The following is a 21060-nucleotide window of genomic DNA, read 5'->3' as shown; positions in this document are numbered from 1 at the left end:
GTAGAACGCAATCTGATTCTGTATAGTAGGCCTAGTAGGCTTACGAACTTTTCCTATCACTAGCAGGCCCCAACTTCAGTGGAGGGTCTTGAAATGGAAGGGAGCTGATGGTGTTAGGAAGGTAAAGTGGGGGATCGGTGATTAGATGGGATAACTCGCAAATTAAGGTGATATGAGGTGATTTTTTATTACTTGAGCATGATTTGTGGGCGGGGGTGCGACTGGGGGATTTGCGAGTATTTTTTTCGGAGGAAGGGGGAGGACGTGTGGCCCCTTGTACATCCTAAATATGCCAATACCTAGCATACCCTGCAATTTACCCTACGGTCCGCCACTGTTAATACTCACAATATCATTTGATTTTAATCAGCTTTAATACGAATTTACAGAAAAAAGTTGAATAATGTTTATTATTATTAATTATCAGTAATTGTAATTAATAAACGATATTTAGCCTATTAATTAGGCCTAATATTGACAAGGTGTTGGTATTGATTGCAGCCAATTTAACACGAACAGTTGTAATATTTTAATAAGACAAATAGGCCTATAACTATGCCTATTCAAAAGATAGTACCAATTTTAATGTAGTACATTCAGTCATTCACTATAATTTAGTAAACATTTTTATGTCAGCAACTACGCAAACAATCTAAACATGAATGACATATTTGATATCTATAATATCATAGACCGAAATCAATTTAATTTATATAGAACAATAAATATAAATAAATGGAGAATTAATTTGAAAAAAGGGAATTTACATTACCGGTACCGGTTAGTTTTTAATCCGTCATAAATTAATGAATTAATAATAACAATATAAATGATAACAATATTGATAACTCTACACTGCTGACCTGACTCTGCGAGCATTTACTTATTTGTCACATCACATTTGATTTAAAAGTTGTTTTTAGCTATTGAACTCTTTATTGCGTAGCAGGTATACATTATTTTGTCATACAATTAGTGCAACCCTAACGCCTTTACAATGATTGCTTCTATTCGAGGCTTCCTCAAACCATTCGGTCCGATACATTCATGTGCACATGCATTTCACCTTTCTCGTAAGGACCCCCACCCCCACCAAAGCTGTACCCCATGCCTACGCTGGCTGTACAACACGAATACAGTGATGTAATAAAATTCAATCTATAATAAATCTGCTCCAAAAATTATTTGTCACATTATTTAAAAGTTATTTTTAGCCCCGTTTTAGACCTATTTGTAGGCCTAATCCTTATTTTGTACACGAAACACTAAATCTTAACATCAAAATTCCCGCGATATTTTGTGAGGCCGATCGCAGAAATCTGTGTTGAGTCGATCAACTTTATGAGTCATGCATAATTTGCTGATGACGAAATAATTATTCTGATGAATACGTAAACAATGTTCCTCGTGGCTGCTAGATTTCGTGTTTACCTTTGGACACAGAGCTCCCTGAGCAGCAACCTATTACTGTAAAGCGGATAAACTAAATACTCACAGCCTCTTTCTATAAAGACGAGTGCCTAACAGTTAGACCACAAAGACCTATAGTATAGTTGCAACCATTCTATTTTCCGTAAACAATATGGTATAATTATTCACAGACCTAATAGTCACTTATGTGAGAAAGTGCATGGGGGTTAGATCTGAGACTATGTCGTTCAATGACTTCTTGTGGAGGGGCGCCATGAGCGTTTTCTTTAAACGGATACCGGCGTTTTAAAAGTTTTCATTATTATTATTATTATTATTATTATTATTATTATTATTATTATTATTATTATATATCTTATCAATCAATTAGTTTTATTTCAGAGAATTTCAATATCAAATTACAAAACAAATGAGATTTATATTTATATAATTGCTAGAAATTCAAACATAAAAATAAAAACTACACAAATTTCTGTCAAGCAAACTATAGGCCTAGCCCTATAATATAAAAAATGTCGTTCAATGACGTCAAAAACCCAAGTGAAAAATTTTGCTCCTCTTCACACAAGATACAAGATACATTCTCTACAGCATTTGTCAACGCATAGAATTTGGTTTCCATGTGTTTCCACAGTGAATAAAAATAAAATGTTAAACTACAACACATGAAAAGATCATGCGAAAGACAAGTAGGTCTAACTATGAAGAAACATTGCAATACAGAATATTTCAATAGTGGGCCTATGTTTATTTACATGAAAATAACTGTTATAATCGTCCAAGATGTAAAATGACATCAGGTACGCTTTGGATTTGATTTGTTTTTTGTGAAACACACACAAAGGATAATACAGGTAAGTCTAAAGACTTATTTCTGCTTGGATCCTTATTGGTGATTAGGGTAGTACACCTGAGAAATAACCGCCTGCTACTTTTTTAAAGAGTGTATCCTATGGCCTATGCGCTATTTAACGTGCATAATATTACACGTGTCTGGGTGAGGGGCGCTATTGTACATGCAGCGAAATGAACAACAAACTTTGTTAGAGACTGTTAGAGAAGACAACAACTGAATGATGAGTTAGTCATTAAAAAATGAAAAATAGGTCTAAATCGAAACATTGAGAGTGTTCTGTTTGTAGAAACAAATGCATAAATTGTTTATGACAGCAAAGCATTATATACTACAATAATAATTTGTACATTCACTTAACGTAACATTTCTCTTTCATTTATGTTCAACTTTTAAAGATATAGATAAATAATTATTTTGGAAGAGAGGCGAAATCCCAGAAAGCAAAAGCTTGCGAAGGGCTGCCTGAATCAAAAAGAAAAAAAACATTCTATTGTAGAGATGCTGTTACAAATTAAATTTTCATAAAATGAAAACCGTTATAAAATATCAGTGATACACATTTAAAAAAAATGTATTTTTTAAGAATCTCTTCGCCACTTGTGTTGCTAGTTGAAAAATGATCAGATCACTGTATGATTATGTCTGCTTCTCCAGTGACTCCAATTAACTCAGTGGACGAGAATGACATAATGATGTCCCGCTCACCCGTTTTTTGCTTAGCCACTAACTTCACTTCATATTCAACAGTCTCATTAGCCTTTATAATTCTGAAATGAGAAAATATCGTTAGCAACATCCAGAACATCTGTAGTTTTTTATCAAGATGCAAACAGCTGTATTCTAAATTAATTTAACTCGTTACATCATCAGCGATGATACGTCTATTAATAGCCTGGAGATGTTGCTAAAATTACAATCAGTATTTCTAAATCAAATGTCAGCACGCACGTTTTTGTTTGATATTTTAAAGTTGGTTCGACTATATTGTGCACGTTTTTGCTTGATATTTTAAAGTTGGTTCGACTATATTGTGCACGTTTTTGTTTGATATTTTAAAGTTGGTTCGACTATATTGTGCACGTTTTTGTTTGATATTTTAAAATTGGTTCAACTATATTGTGCACGTTTTTTAAGCACGTCAAGTCATCACACTTCATAGGCCTCATAATTTATCAGACTCATGAAATTCCCAATAGGCTCTAAACCAAAGATACTAGAAATACAAGATAGAGTTCTCGCGTTGTAAAAATGAGGCGGAAGTCGTGCCCAACGTAGGCGGCGCCATTCTTTTTAACCATGCAAATTTCCTATACTTCGTGCCCAACGTACAGGGCGCCCTTCTGTTGCTAAGTATATCCAGACGCAAAAGGCGCCCTTCCTTTTCCACTAATGAAGGAAAACCTTTTCACTAAGAGTGCGTCCGGCCATGCGATTTTGCGCTGTATTGTTGTTTTATTCTTTACTGATTCATGATTATGCTTTAATTGTTTTGTGTATTATTTGGATAATAGCAACGATTTCTACCGCCACCAAGGAGGTTATGTATTCACCGATGTCACTGTCTGGGTGTCTATTCCAGTTTGTTTTTATATCTAGTATCTTTATTGAGAATTGATAATAAAATACGCGACGACTTGGTAACGAAAGTTTGGCACAAGTTTTTTAGATCCAGCTGTAGGGGGCGCCCCATTTTTCGTATTCCCACCATGCATTTTGGTGGAACACGGTGGAACACTTTTTTTGTGTGGAGAACTCTATCTTGTATTTCTAGTATCTTTGCTCTAAACGATAAAATATATGACTTTTTGACTGTATGTTGTTCTTAATGCAGGTATTTCTCCAATTAAAGACCACTTTTCTGTGGTCCTGTTTGAATTCATATCTTTTAACATTAAATTTCCCTCTAATTAAAGACCACTATAAAATAAATAGTGGTTTTATAATGCTATTTTTAAAAAATTTTGTAGTAGATTACCACACATAAAGATATTAGCCAATGCATATCATAAGATGATGTTTTTTTTGTGTTTTTGTGTATAGGCCTAATGAGTAACGATAATGTTGGTGATGTTCGATTTGATTTGAATTTATTCGGAAGCACTGAACACTAATAAACATTACAATAGAAAAACATGAATTAAAACGTACGGAAGTCTTCCATAGATAACCCAAACCAGAACCCTTCGGGTGCGTACGCTCCTTTGTACGTAAAAAATCAATGTACATTTGTGAATTGCAATAACTTATTTTATCTTTTTGAATAATGATTGTGTAAGGTAATACAGTATTTTCCTTTTCAGTCAAAAAAATCAGAGGCGGATCCAGAAATTTATGAAAGGGGGGGGGGGGGGGGTTCTGAGAAGTGCAGGGATGTCGTTATGCAGGGCGGAGGTGGGCGGCGGCGCCCACTCTTGACGTCTTGCACCCATCCTAAAGCTATTTTCAAGGCCTTCTGCCCAGCCTCATACAAAACAAGTTTTTGCTCCATAAACCGTATTTTCCGGTGAATAAGCCGCAAATTTTATACGCGATTTTCTCCTCGAAGTTTGGGGTGCGGCCTATACACCGGACGTTAACCTACTCCCAAAAAGTTCAGATCGTGAACCGCAGCGAAAATCAGGCGCCGTCTGTCTAGCTTGGGCCCATGCTCCTATATAATTAGCCTAGCCTTTGTTGAAGGGCTAGTACTGTATTTGTAATTATACTCACTATACAGTGCTGTACTGTGATTCCTACTACATTTTCTACGACAATCAAGCAATGGTTTGGGTTGTTTACATAATTATTTTCATAGTTACTTTCACTCAAACAATTTTGAAACACGTTTTATTCGAATTCGCTTCGCTCAAAACAATAAATAACCTTCTTTTCGGCAGTGGGGGGTCCTAGAGGTCACGTGAGCAGCTTTCATTTATGATGTCGCAACAAAACACACGTGGGCTGTTGAAACTTTCTGTTCGACGTCTGGTTCCCGTTGGCTTGTACCGTTATAGAAAGAATACTGATACCGCTATATTTCAGAATAAAAGCTTGTGAAATTAATTTATGCAATAAAAACACGAGTTTTCTTGAAGTAGTAATAATTATTTTACTGGAAATTAATTAAAGAAAGGCATACGTTCGTCCGTCTATCACATGCCACCATCACATGTTGTATATGTGTATAGACGGTCAGTCCATCACATGCTGCAACTTTATGTGTCCATAATTTTAAGGTTCTCGCCCACCAGGGACTGTCCATCAGATGCTGTATTTTCTAACCATTATTTTCCCAAACATCATTTGATGAAGCTATGCTGTAAATTTATGTGTCCAAAATTGTAAGGTTCTCCACCACCCGGGACTGTCCATCAGATGCTGTATTTTCTGACCATTATTTTCCCAAACATCATTTGATGTCCTTCCCCCTCCCCTCCCCCCGCCAACCCTTAGGTTCGTCCGTCCATCACATGCTGCCCCCGCCAACACTTATGTTCGTCCGACCATCACATGCTGCATATTTATGTGTCCAGAATTTTTAACCATCATTTCTTGGAAAATAATTCCACAAATGTTGATTTTTATTGCTTGACGGTAGGCTGGTGGTAGGCCAAGAAACCTACTTTACGTAACGGTATAGTATATCAAGATGTGTCTAGGCCTACACCAGGTCCGACGGTGTCGCCCAAAGAGAAGCCTACATTACGTATGTGTCTAGGCCTAGCTACACCAGGTCCGTCAATCTTAGCCGTTAAAGTATACTAAAACACTAATAGAACACACAGAACACCTTCAAAAAATAGCACAGGTATGGCCTAAGTGGCCGATATGCCACAACTATCTCAGCTTGCTCAATGTTTACTGACAGTCGCGAAAACAACATAAAAAACTTTTCTAGGCAGCTCGCGACAGAAACAAAATGTCGGGAAAGTTTGACCCGACGCATGCGCAAATAAAATGTTCGACTAAAAAACGACTCAAAACTGGTGGTAGGGGTATATGTTTTATCGCCTAGAGCTTACATTTAACCGAAAAAACAAACATTTCTTGCACAATTGCATGTCCACCAGCAACTATCGAGCACAATGTATACCTGCCGCGATGCACCGTTTGGGAGCCTATTTATTTACAAATATGCTGACCTCTTTTGGTGTCACATCTCATACACACATTTTACATGTGAACCATTACATTAGTTCCATGTGACCTATGGTCACAAAGGAACTAAAAAGGCGGTAAATATCATTGCAGCTTATTTCCATTGGGGTCCATTAAATACACACAAGTACAATAAAAACATAGAATAGGTAAAACAATAAAACATACAAAATATACTAAAACATATGCATAAAATTTGATAGTCTGCTTTAAGTAGATCAGATTACCACACATTTCCTACCTGAACATTTCTCGTTTGTAGCCAGCAAGGGCTGAACCCTCGGTACTAAAGAAACATTTCTGTAATTTATATGGTAACGGGTTGGTGAATTCCGCCTTGGCATAAAATGTTGATCCCTTGTGTACCGTTGATGGTACCTAAAATCGATAGAGTAGTCAGATTTATCAACTAACATTTCAATAGAATTAACAATAATGACAATTAAACAACAACACTATGCGTGATGATGAAGATGGTTTTCAGTAAACTGTATCCTTCCCATATAGATCCCTGGTTCTTAATAGGCGGCACGCGGACCAAAAAAAAAAAAACAAACTCAAAACATATTAAAAATTTATCATAGACATGTTACAATTTTAATGAGTGCAGGTAACTGATACCTGATTTGAGACCCATGGTAGGTGGCCTGTTAAATCATATAGGCAAATACAATTAAATTTAGGCTATTTTTGCAATACATCTTTTGGGTTTCATCGTAAATAACATTCGTACTTAATTAGGCTATGTTCTCACACGGCTTCTAAGCTAACGGTTAGCAGGATCCGGATCCTGCTAACCGTTAGCTGCTGTGCGTCCATACGAGAAAATCCCGATCCGGATACCAAAAATATGATGATCGAATCACTGGCCAATAAGAAACTGGAAGTTATAAAAGCGTACGTGTGATTAGTTAATAATAAAAACGCGCTCAACTTGCTAACTGATAGCGGTATCCGAATACTGCTATCGGTTAGCGCTAACCGATCGGGCGTTCTCACGCAGGTGCTAACGGTTAGCACTAACGGTTAACTCCCGATCCGGATACTAGGGCTCTCATGAGAACCAGGCTTTAGTCGCAAAAGATAGCGTAAATGTACGTAAACACGTGCGTTCGTGTGACAACACATGCGGTTGTTGGACACGCGAATATTCCTGGCACTGTTCTGATTGGTCAGTTGTTAAGAGGTTGATTGACACGCAGGAAAGGTCCACTGTGACCTAACCAAAGGTATAGGATGTCATAAAATTGACATTTTACTGGATACACACCGTGATCTTAATGTTCGGTTTCTTCAGTTTAAAATCGTATCCTTTGATGATTGTTTGGTTAGTTTCTTTGACAACCACTGTGACGTCGAATCGAATGTTGGCTTGGTCAACAAGATCACGCAGGTAATCAGAGGCTAGCAGCTTCAGACGATATTCACTTTCTAGAGAATAAAAAATGTGACATTTCATTGTTAATTTTATTTCTATTGAAGGACTCGAAATATTAAGTGACGACTACAAAACGATTGGAGTACCTCACAAAGAGTTAAAATTTTGCACAATGCAATGATTATAAATGCAGTAACCATATAGCTTAGTAAGCCTGCAGCGAAACGATACATTTCCAAAAGCCTTTTATGACCCTTCAGAATTGGATGGAATGGATTTTATATGCAAGGAAAACATTCTTGACTATGCAAATAGCGGTTCGGAGTTATACAAAAGCCGAGTGATTGACACAGAGCGTAAAATTGTTTTGGGTCAAAGCAGAAACTGAAACTATTATGTCTTAAGTTGAAAGATATTCACGGTAATCGTCGGAGTAAGCCTTCACCAACACTATATGGACGGTAGGCCTGTCACAAAATTATATGCGCATTTAAATAGGTTGGATAGGGCCATTTTTCAAAACAGATTGTTACACCTTTTCTGAAAATGTAAAGAGAAGAGCATTAAAATAAACCTATACCGTGGAGCACCTACCTCCGAGAGGCTTTACAGCTACGTCCTTTAGTTCATATATCACTTCTTTTGCACGAACACCCGTGTAGTACACAGAGGTCCCTGCAATACTCAATACGCAATTGCGATCTTCTGAGCTTGTGTTGCGCACAAGCAGAACCAGTTCAAAGTCGTTACCAATCATAATGTCGTCTGGCAGAGTGCCTACAATCTCCACATCTTTCTTTGTCTCAACAACGAGTTTCTTGACTGAATTGATGTATTTTTCGACAGTATATATAGCAAGCAATTCCTCAGTTGAACCTAGGATGAAAAATCAAGATTTTGTGGCATTTTCAAATTTAATATAAATCAGGATAAGTATTCTTATATAGGTCAATGTTATTGATATCACTAAAATTGACCAGTCAGTAGGTGTACTTCAGGAAGTAAGAGGTTACCTTCTGGTGGTTTGTATTGATCCGATATGATTTCTTTTTCCATCTTGCCAACTGCCTTGGTGACCGTCAACACGCCGACCGAATCGGTATCAATATGAATAGGAACTGGTGGCTAGTTAAATAAAATGATAATGGCAATAAAAATTTATAATCAATCAATCAATCAATCAATCAATTTCTTTTGATTTCAGATATTTTATCCATGTTAAACTGATATTCAACTTCAATAACATTAGTTGCTCTAACGAAAACCTTGGTCATGTTAACTTCAGAATAGAAAGCGAGAAAAGTCCGTGGAAGATCTTGATGTTAGAAACCTTGATAGAGGCAGCCCAATGCTCGTTAGAGGATCGTATTCGAAAAATACTGCTGCTGCTACAAGCATACATAATTGCCTCTGATAGAGTGAAATGGAAGTTTTTGGTTCGTGGAGCCAACGTCTAGTAGGGTGAAATAGGAGGTGTAGAAGATCATCATTGTGTAGCCATATCTGGTCAAGCATGCAAATCATGTGCAATCTTCCTGTGTGTCGGACGAAGACACTGTTGAGTCAGACAAAATATTAAAGGGGAATACCCGGCTTTAGTATCGTTAAGGCATCAGAAAGTGTTGATAATGTGAGCAACAGGTAGTGACGTAGATCATGGTCAAGAGCGTTTTGATATATTTTTGTATTCTCATTTAGAGACCACAGTGGAAATAGGTTGCTTTTTGTACTTTTCTGTGTTTTTATCCTTGTGTGTTTTTACTTATAATTACTTCAGAACAAATAAATAATTTTAAAAAAATAGAAAAAATAGGGCCTAACAGGCTTTAGGAGTTTCTTTGGGGATTTTTTAAGATGTCGGACAAAGAATATCGCAATCTATCACTCATTTTTACTAGCAGTGGAATACACTTAAAAAACAGCTTTAATAGCATGGAAATTACTATTTACCTCTGTCATTTATAATTGAAGAAAAAAGCTTCAAAACAAAACTATGAAAGGTAACTATTTCTCCTGCACTTTTTAAACCAATTTTATCAATATACAGTACTATTTTTCTGACATACCTCGTTTTCAACACCGGAAAACTTCCAATTCACTTTACATGCGTTGACCTCAGCAAAAACGAATTTGGTGTCGAATAAAAGTTGGACATGTCCCGCTTTCACTGCTGCTAATGGCGCCGGGCCCAACTGAAACACACCTTAAAACAGATTAGAAGAAAAGTAATAAAAAATAAATAAAACAGCATACGCACTGTCTCGGGAATTGCGCAAACACAGTTTCGGTATTTTTAAATATTGTTATGATGTAGGTAAAAAGTTGGGACTCTAAAAACCTGGTCGTGGAATTAAAAGGTGTAAGCAACTTCACCGGAGGCACAATTCCAATCACTTTAATACCAAGCGGCAAAACCTTCTATAAAAACGTGCAAACGAATCCGTACTCAAATTACAAATCTACTGTAAGTTTATCAACGTGCGAAGGAGAATCACTGAAAAAAATGCAGTACCACCTTCGCTTCTTTCTTGTGGTGTTGCGTCTACAGCCTGCCAGCCCCCGTACCCAGGAGGTAAGTCAGGCCTCGCCATCCATGCGTCAGTCCAGCAATGGAAATTCCTGTCAAAGACACAGACTTGCAACTGTAGTTCTCAACAAGAAACATAATTTTACTTGTGACAATGGATACGACTAATATAGATTAGCATGTAAGTATCACGTTGATGCACATAGAAATGCATATGTAGTCCTATCGCCTAAATATGGATAAAGAATTTGATTGCAATGAGAAACACTAATTTTCATAACGAATTGCTTCAATAATGTTTGTATGCTACTGGTAATTACATAAATCTTATAATGGTTACGAATACAAATGCCATATTCTAAAAGATAGGCCTATATACATTCAGCTTTAATGTACGGTATTTTTACATTCCATAGAACATTAAGACAAATTATTGTACGCCTTACAGTAGAAATAGACAGATATTTTTTTTCCATTTACCAGACACTGTCGGAGTCCAACCAATCCATGGGTTTGCCGTTACTATCAAAATGGTAGTCCATAATGCAGTTTCCGTCAGTGTCATGGGCTGAAGCTGTGTTGCAGATGGATCGAGCTGGTATGCCAAGCGATCGCAGAGCTACATGATATAGAAATTAGCAAACAATAATGAAATATATTGACAAATATTATGCTTAGCCTATTTTTAAAAACATTATTTTGATTATATTATTTATCAATTCATTAGAAATTACTTTAAATTTACTTTGAATTTAATTCAATATATGCCGAAAGGAAACCAGTTGATTAAGAGTCACATGACCGATGTAAATCCCGGAACCATGGTAAATTTTATTTAGATTTAAGCTCTGTCCAGACTATCAATTTTCTTTGACAAAAAATATGCCCATATATAGTCATGATGTGCCTATATATGGTGATGATGTGATGTCATCATGACCATACTTAGGCATGTCACATGTTTTTGGCAAATAAAATTTGATGGTCTGGACAAAGGACTTTAAAAAGCAATAGACATACCTGTCGTTAAAACATTGGCAAAGACCCAGCATTGAGCAAATTTTACTGGTTTCTTGGTCAAAGTATACTGTTTGAAAATGGCGGCGCTTCCTGTCCAAGCAGTAGGCTCCGTCCCGCCACTGTAGTCTCCACTCCAGTTGCCAACAAGTACACCGTTGTCATCATTACTATTGATCTATTAAAATCAAGATTCAGCATAAATAATATAGTTACATCCATGTAAAAATGCCAACACAGAAAATCATTATGTGCCTATATATGGTGATAATGTGATGTCATCATGACCATATTTAAGCTTGTTATTTGCTTTTGTCAAATAATTGATAATCTAGACAGGGATATGGGAGGCCTACGCGCACGAACTGTGATTACGAAATATCCGTTCAGTTTGTATATATTATGGTTAGAACCGTATTGCTTACCAGAGCAGACAATACACGGGATATTTCGACAGGGCTACCAAATGATCTTGGCTTAGCTCTTTTAGTCTGAAGAAGTTCGAAAATGCATCTAAGAACATATTCCTCAAACTGAAAGAAAAGCAAAATTATTATGAGCGATGCGGTAAATGAGGCAGATTAGGATGAACACATAAATAAAATTATAGTTCAAATGAGTCAAAACTGCCACCTTAATAATTAACTAGATAGGTTGTGTAAACAAAGTTCCTCACATGTAATTTTTATATTTGTTGTTTTATGTCAACAAATCGAATCTAAAGTAATAATCAAACTTATTAACAGCAATCTATTTCTGTTGCCAATAATGTAATCTTAGATTCTCGTGATTACATGCAGATCGTTTGTTACAACCATTCACAGAATCTGTGAAGTTTTCAGACACCTCCTTCCTGTTCATTGATACTTTTGTATCTGATTTTCCGTATCATTTTTTCCCTTTTTTTTTACAAATAGATTTTTCTCCTTCTGCGTTATTTTTTGCACAGCACTCTCGCCTTTGGCACCTTAAGACTAAACATGTAGAATTGTAGTTGGGATTGGACCAACCACAAACGTACGCAGTTGAGTGCACTAGAATAAAAATCAATTACTCTATAATAACATGAAAGATTTATTTAACAAATAACATGATGACCACCTGTCCCAAGTACCACCTAGCTCCATACACATTTTTTCCTGATCCGTAAAAGTACATTCCTTGGTCGTTCAAAACGTATTCCTGCTTCTGGTCATCTTCGGGGAGGTAGACGTCATCATCTGTAACGATGGATACGATAATCTATTTTCGACTTAAAATAGCAAGGAACGTGCTCGATAGAGGTAAACGTATGATTAACATCATGATAAATATGTTGTATGTAATAATTCCAATATTTCTGTTGCATCTGTTTCTCGGTTGGTTCTGGAGAGCTCCCAGACAGATGGGCATTACCCTCTTTCGAGCAATTAAGTAACCAGGATCAACTCAAAAAATTCGCACCCACCCAATTAAAATCCTGCGTATTTTTGTATTTTTATGTTTGTTCTTGTAAATTTGGTATTTGGTTAAATAAATGATAGGAACACAGCAACAGATTGGCCTAGTATTACATAATCCTCAATAATAAAGGATTTGTTTCTCATGACCAGAACAACTCCAAAAACTCATAATGAAACTTAGTTATGTAGAGCATCATGTGTGTGTGTGTGTGTTTGTCTTGTGAAGAGATATACCACTTTTATTTTCACTTTATTCATATAAAAAAAACACATCAATATAAAAATTGGTCACACGTCGTGGCTCGAAAGCCAAATTGCACGTGAGCCTCACAATTTCAGAAATAATAAAGGCAATATATAAAAAAATTAATTATGAATATAAATAAAAAAATTGAGACAATGATAAAGTAAGGATAAATTATTAATATAAGAATTGGGAAAAATAAACAATATAAAAAAAACCATTAAAAAGAGAACGTAGCCCTAGTTAAAAAAGAAAACAAAGAAACACAATGCACCACACAATAAAATGCCCTCTGTATATACCACTTTTTCATATGCTTGGCCTTCGACCTAAACCAATAAATAAAAATTAAAATACTATGTTGCTGTTTTTTTGTTGTTACTGCTGTAGCTAGCTGCTGGTCTACTACCTCTGCTACTGATATGCTCTCCATTAGTAACATATAAAACAATGCGTTGCTACGCTCGAATACTCTTTCTGTAGCAATATTAAATGCACATCAACAGATTTGAAAACTATGATGACGTTATAATTTATTCATCTTGCGTTGCGGAGCACGTTGATTTCAGGATTTTACGTGCTCAACGTACGTTAATTACGGGTTTGCGCATGCGTATTTCGATTTGTTTACAAAAGGGACGGAGCTATCGCGCTGCATGTCGGGTACTAACGTTAAAGTTAAGGTTAACGTCGTGCGGCGAAAACTGCCTATTGGTGAACGTTGTGATTCAGCATGTCTAAAAATTACGTGAACACAGCAATGTTATTTTAAGTAAAACATTTCGTTATTATTACATACTTATGTTCCTACGAAACGTTTTGAATACCACCGTAACTATAAAACGTCAAATTGATAGCTGTATATCACATGTAACCAACACTATAGGTAATTATAAAAAATATACTTAACCACAAGACAATATAGGTCAACCAGTTTCATTGACAACAATATTTACAATTTCATTACTCATAAATGGTTGAAAACGAATCTATTTTTTTAGTTAAATAATGCGGATAAATCTGTTCGTAATCAGTACCATACTAATTATATGTAGGCCTAGACTCTCTTTACCTAAAGGTCCATTGATGTAAAATTCTCACCTTTACTCCAAGGATTAAATAACACAAATATTTCATCTTTAACATTCATCTTCTGCTTGAGTCCATTTTCGTCCGTTACCATGAGCACCAGTCTAAATCGTCCAACCAAACTATCCGATTTAACGTAAAGGGCAACGGAAACATTGGGGCCCGTGGCGTTTACGACGTGTGTACCCCAGTCGTCAAATGTTGCTGAAATTGGACCGGCAATTGGAGAAAGAATAGCTAAGGTTCCATCGGATATCTTGGGAGTTGCACCTATAAAATATACATGTGAATGCAATATTACACTTTTTGGAAAGTCTATACTATTGTAACTATAGGCATGTTGTTGGTCACAAACTTAAAAGAAGTCATAATGATAGGCAGCATTGGTGGTGACGACGACGACGATAATGATTATGATGATGATGGTGGTGATGATGATAATGATGATGATATTGTCGGAAATTTGGCATTTAACAAACAAGGGTCAACAAGAGTTTGTTAACCTCGAGTTAGCCAGTAATTTACAAAGGCCTATTTTCAATAAAGATGTTTGCCAAATGGCATGCTGCAGTTTAAAAGTGTATTCAGGGGCTGATCATTGATTTGAAGGAGTGGGGTTAAAAATGTTTGCAAAAAACCTCCAAAAAGAAAGGTGGGGGGGGGGGTCCATGGGTCCTCCCACTTGAAAATTTTGATTTTGAAATGAATATTTTTTTTTTACATTACTTAACAGAGAGGGGTTCGTCCGAACCCCATGAACCCCACTGCATCCGCAACTGGTATTGTGATCTTTGCTATAGGTTTGCTCAGTTCTCTTATGCATTTTAGAACTAATAATAAATGTTTAGTACATTTTATTGTAAAGTCATACGCAATTCAGCTCTTGCTGCAATATGCTTATTGATATGAATAATACCATAATGTATATACAGGTACACTCCAAGGTAGCTGTAAATTTTATTGATTGCATTATCACAAAAGTTGCAAAATCTTGTCTCGGTAAAAATCAAAACAATCTAGGCCTATTCATATCCATCGGGCCAGCAAAAAAATTACGGTATACAATAGGCCACATCAAATGCAATAACAACACATAGTATGTTAATAATAACATCTAATATTATTGATCTTACCCCATTTCAACTCGGCAGACAGCTTGTGTTTTTCGCCATTATAATCTCTATTCAATGTAATATCAACCTTGAACTGCTGGCCTCTCCGTAGTACTAATTCTTTGTTTTCATACTGCTCTGTGCGATGACCTGTTTGGTTCGTGGAGTATTGCAAGTCGTAAGACTGTATCTTCACAGAACCGTCTGCACGTAAAATATTAATTATACCATCAAATAATTTTAATAGAGCATACAAATTTATTGGTTGTGAATATTGAATTTAAAACTATATAAAATATTATATAAAACATTGTAATATGTTCCGATGTTGTTTATATTTTGTTTTGCGTCAGAAAATTTCGAGTGATGTTTTGCCCTACATAACGTGAAAAAACAAAAAAACACATCGAAATAGCATTGCAGTACCCACTGCTAGTTGGGATCGGATTGAACATTAGTCGAGCGCAAACTCAGTCAGGTGGTTATATTACACCAGACTAGAATAGGCCTATCTAGAGGTCGTAGGTTCCATTCACACCCAAATCACAAAGTATTATTGGGAACGTACTGAGTATTCATTACGATAGCATGACATGAAGGGCAAAACAATCCTCCCATTTGTAATATACAATACCAGTATAATATTATTAATAATTATATTATTGTTATAATAATATTTTATATCACTATTGATGGTGTTAACGCTATGTTTAAAACAACAACGATTGAGAAGTAGACCTAACATTTGGTGTTGTATAGTAGGGCCTATAAAGTTAAATATGGAGGAGACAAAATACTCTATTTAGATGTATCCAAGTGAATAAGAACGTTACAACATGCTGTACCTGTACCAGAACTCATCAGAGCGACAGGCTCTACCATAGGTTCCTCAGTCTCCCAATACCACCATGTTGGGGGCTGATCAACTGTTCTACCTGTCATCTCCTCAGTTTTTACTCCAAGCAGCTTATCCGGAACTCACTGGAATGCTGGTGGAATCACAAAACATCCGAATCGTTTGATTCCAGAGCAGACTAGAAACTCGATTTGGACGACCTTCGTGTTTATTGTAAATTGCATATCCGGGTAAGCCCTGTTTCCGCTCCAATTGCTCTACGATTGTGCTGACATTTCAAATCCTGGTATTTGGCTACATTCACAATGGATTCACTTTCAAAATAGATAACATAGGCCTAATAGAAATGGATTAAAAATTTGTGCGGCTCCTAATTTTGTGATCAGGTTTAAAAAAAAATCTTTCTCACACTTCAAGGTACTGTACTGTAAATCTATATAGCACCAAATACAATGTTGCTCCAACGGCGCTTTAATTAATGATGATCGAATTCCACATTGCATTTGTAAACTTTCAGCTTCCAAGATGTATTTTTTGGGAAGGGAGTACCAATATAATGTTCGTGCACTAATTGAGAAATCTCTCAGGAGACGTGGAGCAATGCCCGATTTTTGGGATGACTGGTTATTGATAATAGCGGATCCGAGTGGGGGAGGGGTGGGGCGGTTGCAACGGAGGATCCCCCACCCCCACAAAAAGGACAAAACAGAGAGAATTAAAGAATCAAGAAAAGAATGAAAAAAGGGAGGAGCAAGGCACTCCAAAACAAGTTAATCCCAGACATTATTATTTGAAGATGGTTGGGAAACATAAGCATTTAAATTTAGGTCAATCTGCAAGTGTTTTTTTTTTTATTATCACAGAATTAGCAAATGTTAGCTCAACTTAATGTTCGATTTCTAAAGAGCGTAATTGTTCAGGTTCATACTATATAGCCATGAGGAAGAATAAAACAAAAATATTAGGATAACATGCGATTTCCCTTGTGTTCTTGGTGGGTGAGCTACTTTAATCCACGCATTTCCTTCCCAACCAGGTGCGTACATGTGGTTACCTGGTACCACGGAGGTGTGCTGGTAGTAACGCTCATTCAGCTGGAATATTACGCAATTCTTCACAGAGAGCCGAGTTTGGGATAAAAAGATTTATGGTTTAGGTTTTTCTGTCAATTTTATTGTAATATTACATATATTCCTAATAATTAATTCACTGTTTATGTGGAATTGCACTTAATAATTTAATCTGTAATTGATGTTAGAGTAAATGAAATTTGATCATGTTCGCTGTTTTATTATTATTAATAAATAATAATAATAATGATAATAATAATAATAATAATAATAATAATAATAATAATAATAATAACAATAATAATGGTAAGAACACAATCTTTCAATTTTTATTAATTTTATTAATAATAAATAAAATAATTAATAATTAATAAAAATAATAAAAAAATAATAATAACAACAATAATGGTAAGAACACAAGCTGAAGTAAGTCTATATTATATATTGTTCTGATCTTGTGTTTTATCACTAAGTTTTCGTCTTTCCTTTGTAATAATTTCATAGAAAGCAATAACTTATCAACTCATCCAGTCATTGTGGTATTGGTTTATGTATAGAATATTTAGAATTGACAGTAATTAATAACAATGAACCTCTCCTTAAAGTCCTGCTACTTGGATGCTATTGGTAAAGTCCCACAAAACACATATCGTGACACAAGCACGATACTGCACAGTACCGGTAATACATTAATAGTTACTTTGCTAAAATTCAATACCTGTGTATTTAAGATAATTTTCACAACATAAATGTATTTTATGAATACGAATGATGTCAATCGAAACTATGTATTTACTGAAACAGTATGTGACAAGTAGGGCCTCAGTACGTTTTATTAAATTTGACATGGTTTTGCTTTGCTTCCCAAAGGAGGGGCTGAATGCCTCGGCGGTTGATGAGGGGGGGGGGGTTTAAACGAGTGAAGCAGGCATTTTGACCAAAAGCAACCTGGGACTCTTAGTGGGGTTCACCGACAGTGGGGCAACGGCCTTGAGCTCTCACTGGCTAAAGCCATGGACATCGCAGCATCAAGGGGGCCCAGCAAATTCGAATAATTTTTTTTTACAAAAATATCCAAGGCCCTTTTCCAAGCATGGGCCTGGGATATTTACAATATTACAGTATAACATTGCAGGTTGAGATCCATGGCTAAATGGAAAAAAAGGATTAGCCATTATCTTGTGATTAATCTCTTTAGTTATCACACCTACACATAAGCAATCCTTGACTGATGCACATTTATTTTATAATGTTATGCCATAAGTTATATAGTGGGCTACGAATAATGTTGTATTTCATGATTTTAAACATTTTCACGCTTTTCCCGTTAAAATTGGATAAGTACTTACGAAGATATGATATTAATCACTGTTTTAATTAAGGTTTTAGTCAGTCATCATCATCATCATCATCATCATCATCATCATCATCATAAGGAATGGCGCATTAGAAAAAGAATGATTTTTTTATACCACTCCAGGCGGCGTTCTATTGCAGTTTGAGATCCATGGCTAAATGGAAAAAAAAAGATCAGCCTTTATCTTGTGATTAATCTCTTAGGTTTTCACACCTACACATAAGCAATCCTTGACTGATGCACATTTATTTTATAATGTTATGCCATAAGTTATATAGTGGGCTACGAATAATGTTGTATTTCATGATTTTGAACATTTTCACGCTTTTCCCGTTAAAATTGGATAAGTACTTACGAAGATATGATATTAATCACTGTTTTTAATAAGGTTTTAGTCAGCTATTCAATATAATACCTTACACCCCTCTGCCGATAGCCATTCAAGCAAAGCATTACCTATCAGCCAGAGATGAATAGAAACGCATTTGTCAAGAAGATGCAATTGTTTGTGGGCCTAGGCTATATTACTATAATTATAAGGAGGTGTTCTGATGGACATTTTTAGGGACCTATGTATTATACACTTTACAATTATAATAATTATTATTATTATTATTATTATTATTATTATTATTATTATTAATATTATTATTATTAGCATATATTATTAGTATATAGCAAGCAAGAGAAACGTTTTATTTTTTTATTTATTTATTGTATAGTCTTCTGTGTACCTATAGTACCCATGTTGAGGTTTTTTTTTTTTTTTGGTTTTTTTTTTGGTTTTTTTGTGCATGTTAGGATTGTATATGTTATTGTCATTTTCTTTTTATGACCCTAATATGCTCATCTGTGTTTTTTTTTTTCTATTTGTAGCAAACTTTACATTGTTGTCACAGTAAATCATTGAATATAGCTTGCTATCAGTTAATCATGTCCCAATGTCTAGTTGTGGGAATGGTCAACAAACAATTATTTAACATTAATTTGGTAGTTAATTCCAGTAAACAATGTATTCACAAATAACTTTAGAAGGCTGTTTAATTGAAATAATGTTTATCTACTTTCACTCAATAGACTTTTTGAAATGTAGCAAGATCTACACTATGGTTTTCTGCAGTTTCATTTCCGTGTTGATAGGCGGCCTAGTGTAAAACAGGGCACACATCTGGTTACCCTCCAAAAACAACAGTTATTAGTCAGGAAATAACAATCATTATTAGGAAAAGTTAACTGTAAAGTATTAATTTTTTTCTTAGTAAAATTTTACTAACTTAATAATGAAAATATTGTAACAATTGTGATTTATTAGTCAGTCAATTATGGGTATTCAGTGCTACAATATTTTTTTCTAATTACATCATATGCTTTATAATTATTTGGGTGATTCCATGGTAACCGACGTTACAATTCATGTATATACACATCTCATATCCAAGAGTTAGACAAAACATGAGGGAAGGAAAAATAGGCTATAGTTAGGGTGAAAAACCCAGTTTTTTGGCCAAAGTGGCAAACAATTATTTACAATGGTTTTTTGAGTAGAAACTATCTAAGAGGGTTTCAAGAGCCACCAAAATAAAAGTTGGAACAATTTTTCCCATGGGAAAAAGAGTTATGACCTTTTATATAAAGGTCAATCTATTTTTAGTAACAAACACTGAAACAGTGACCCATAAAACAATTGCAAAAAAACTTTTGTTCGGATGTTTTCTGTAGCATAAGGTCTAGAAAAGATGAATATGTATATTTTAGCCAAAAATTGCACAAGCATCAAGTGATTTTTCCAAAATGGCGCCAAAAACATTAAAATAGCCATAAATTAAGTTCTTTTTGTCTCGGAGTGTTTTTTTTTTCTTAACTGAAACCAAAATTCATCTGATAATGATTAAATAAAAATTTAAAAAAATTGAATAATTCCAAAAGTCATCCAAAATGCTATATTCATTTTTCATATCCGTAACCCATTAATTAGTAGTCCTATTTTGGTGATTGCAGTGTCTACATTTTCTGGGTCATAGCATTTATCAATATCATTTAAAATATGATTTAATAAGAGCTTAAGTAAAATATAAATAAATATCAAATTTGGAATGGTCTCTATACAGTGGCATGTCTAGGGAGTGTGTGAGGTGGGGAAGGGTTGGGAGTTGGTGGGCTTTGGGACGCTGTCCAAAAAAAAAAACTTACGCCTCCTTCGCATTGGAAGCAAAAAGGTCAGCTAAAGTAGTTAAAATCATTGAATATCATCTTATTTTGCAACTTAACGCCCAGTGGCGGATCCAGGTGAGGGGGAGGGGGTTCAAGAGATTCGGACGAACCCCCTCTGTGAAGAAACGTAACAAAATACTATTGGGTCCTGGCTTACAAAACGCATTACCAACCGTTTTTCGCGCATCGTGCGGGACGGTCCCGCTTCAAAGTGATTGTGGATGTAACACGCATTTGGCAGAAACCCATGCGTGATCTTAAATTTGTTACGCATTTAGTCCACGCATGACGACGAATAATCACGAATTCAGGGAAAATATATTTAAAATTAGA

At 35.5% G+C, this 21060-nt stretch overlaps 1 protein-coding gene across 1 annotated transcript; it reads right to left on the bottom strand.

Annotated features, from left to right (window-relative positions):
* Positions 1-1664: 1664 nt before the first annotated feature.
* Positions 1665-16288, bottom strand: LOC117114035 (hemocyte protein-glutamine gamma-glutamyltransferase-like). The gene is made up of 14 exons (XM_033257567.1): positions 16079-16288; positions 15255-15437; positions 14134-14391; positions 12448-12566; positions 11772-11879; positions 11350-11524; positions 10810-10948; positions 10318-10421; positions 9869-10005; positions 8816-8927; positions 8397-8678; positions 7695-7855; positions 6666-6802; positions 1665-3054 (listed from the first exon to the last, which is right to left on the bottom strand). Exons 1-14 carry the CDS (start codon positions 16173-16175, stop codon positions 2913-2915), a joined length of 2154 nt encoding a protein of 717 aa, XP_033113458.1. The 5' UTR covers positions 16176-16288; the 3' UTR covers positions 1665-2912.
* Between the last annotated feature and the right edge of the window lie 4772 nt (positions 16289-21060).

Source organism: Anneissia japonica, unplaced genomic scaffold (genome assembly GCF_011630105.1).
Source record: "Anneissia japonica isolate Jap-2015-1 unplaced genomic scaffold, ASM1163010v1 scaffold288208_len475333_cov186, whole genome shotgun sequence".
Taxonomy (NCBI): domain Eukaryota; kingdom Metazoa; phylum Echinodermata; class Crinoidea; order Comatulida; family Comatulidae; genus Anneissia; species Anneissia japonica.
Note: the sequence above shows the minus strand (reverse complement) of the source record. Positions and strands in the feature narration are given on the sequence as shown.

What these genes read in the sequence shown, in the direction of transcription:
- LOC117114035 (XM_033257567.1), bottom strand. Translation starts at nt 16,175, where the DNA reads ATGACAGGTAGAACAGTTGATCAGCCCCCAACATGGTGGTATTGGGAG. An exon ending in TGCCAATGTTTTAACGACAG is followed by an intron (nt 10,949 to 11,349) that starts GTATGTCTATTG and finishes TATATCATGTAG; the next exon opens with CTCTGCGATCGCTTGGCATA. An exon ending in ACCACAAGAAAGAAGCGAAG is followed by an intron (nt 10,006 to 10,317) that starts GTGGTACTGCAT and finishes ATCTGTTTTAAG; the next exon opens with GTGTGTTTCAGTTGGGCCCG.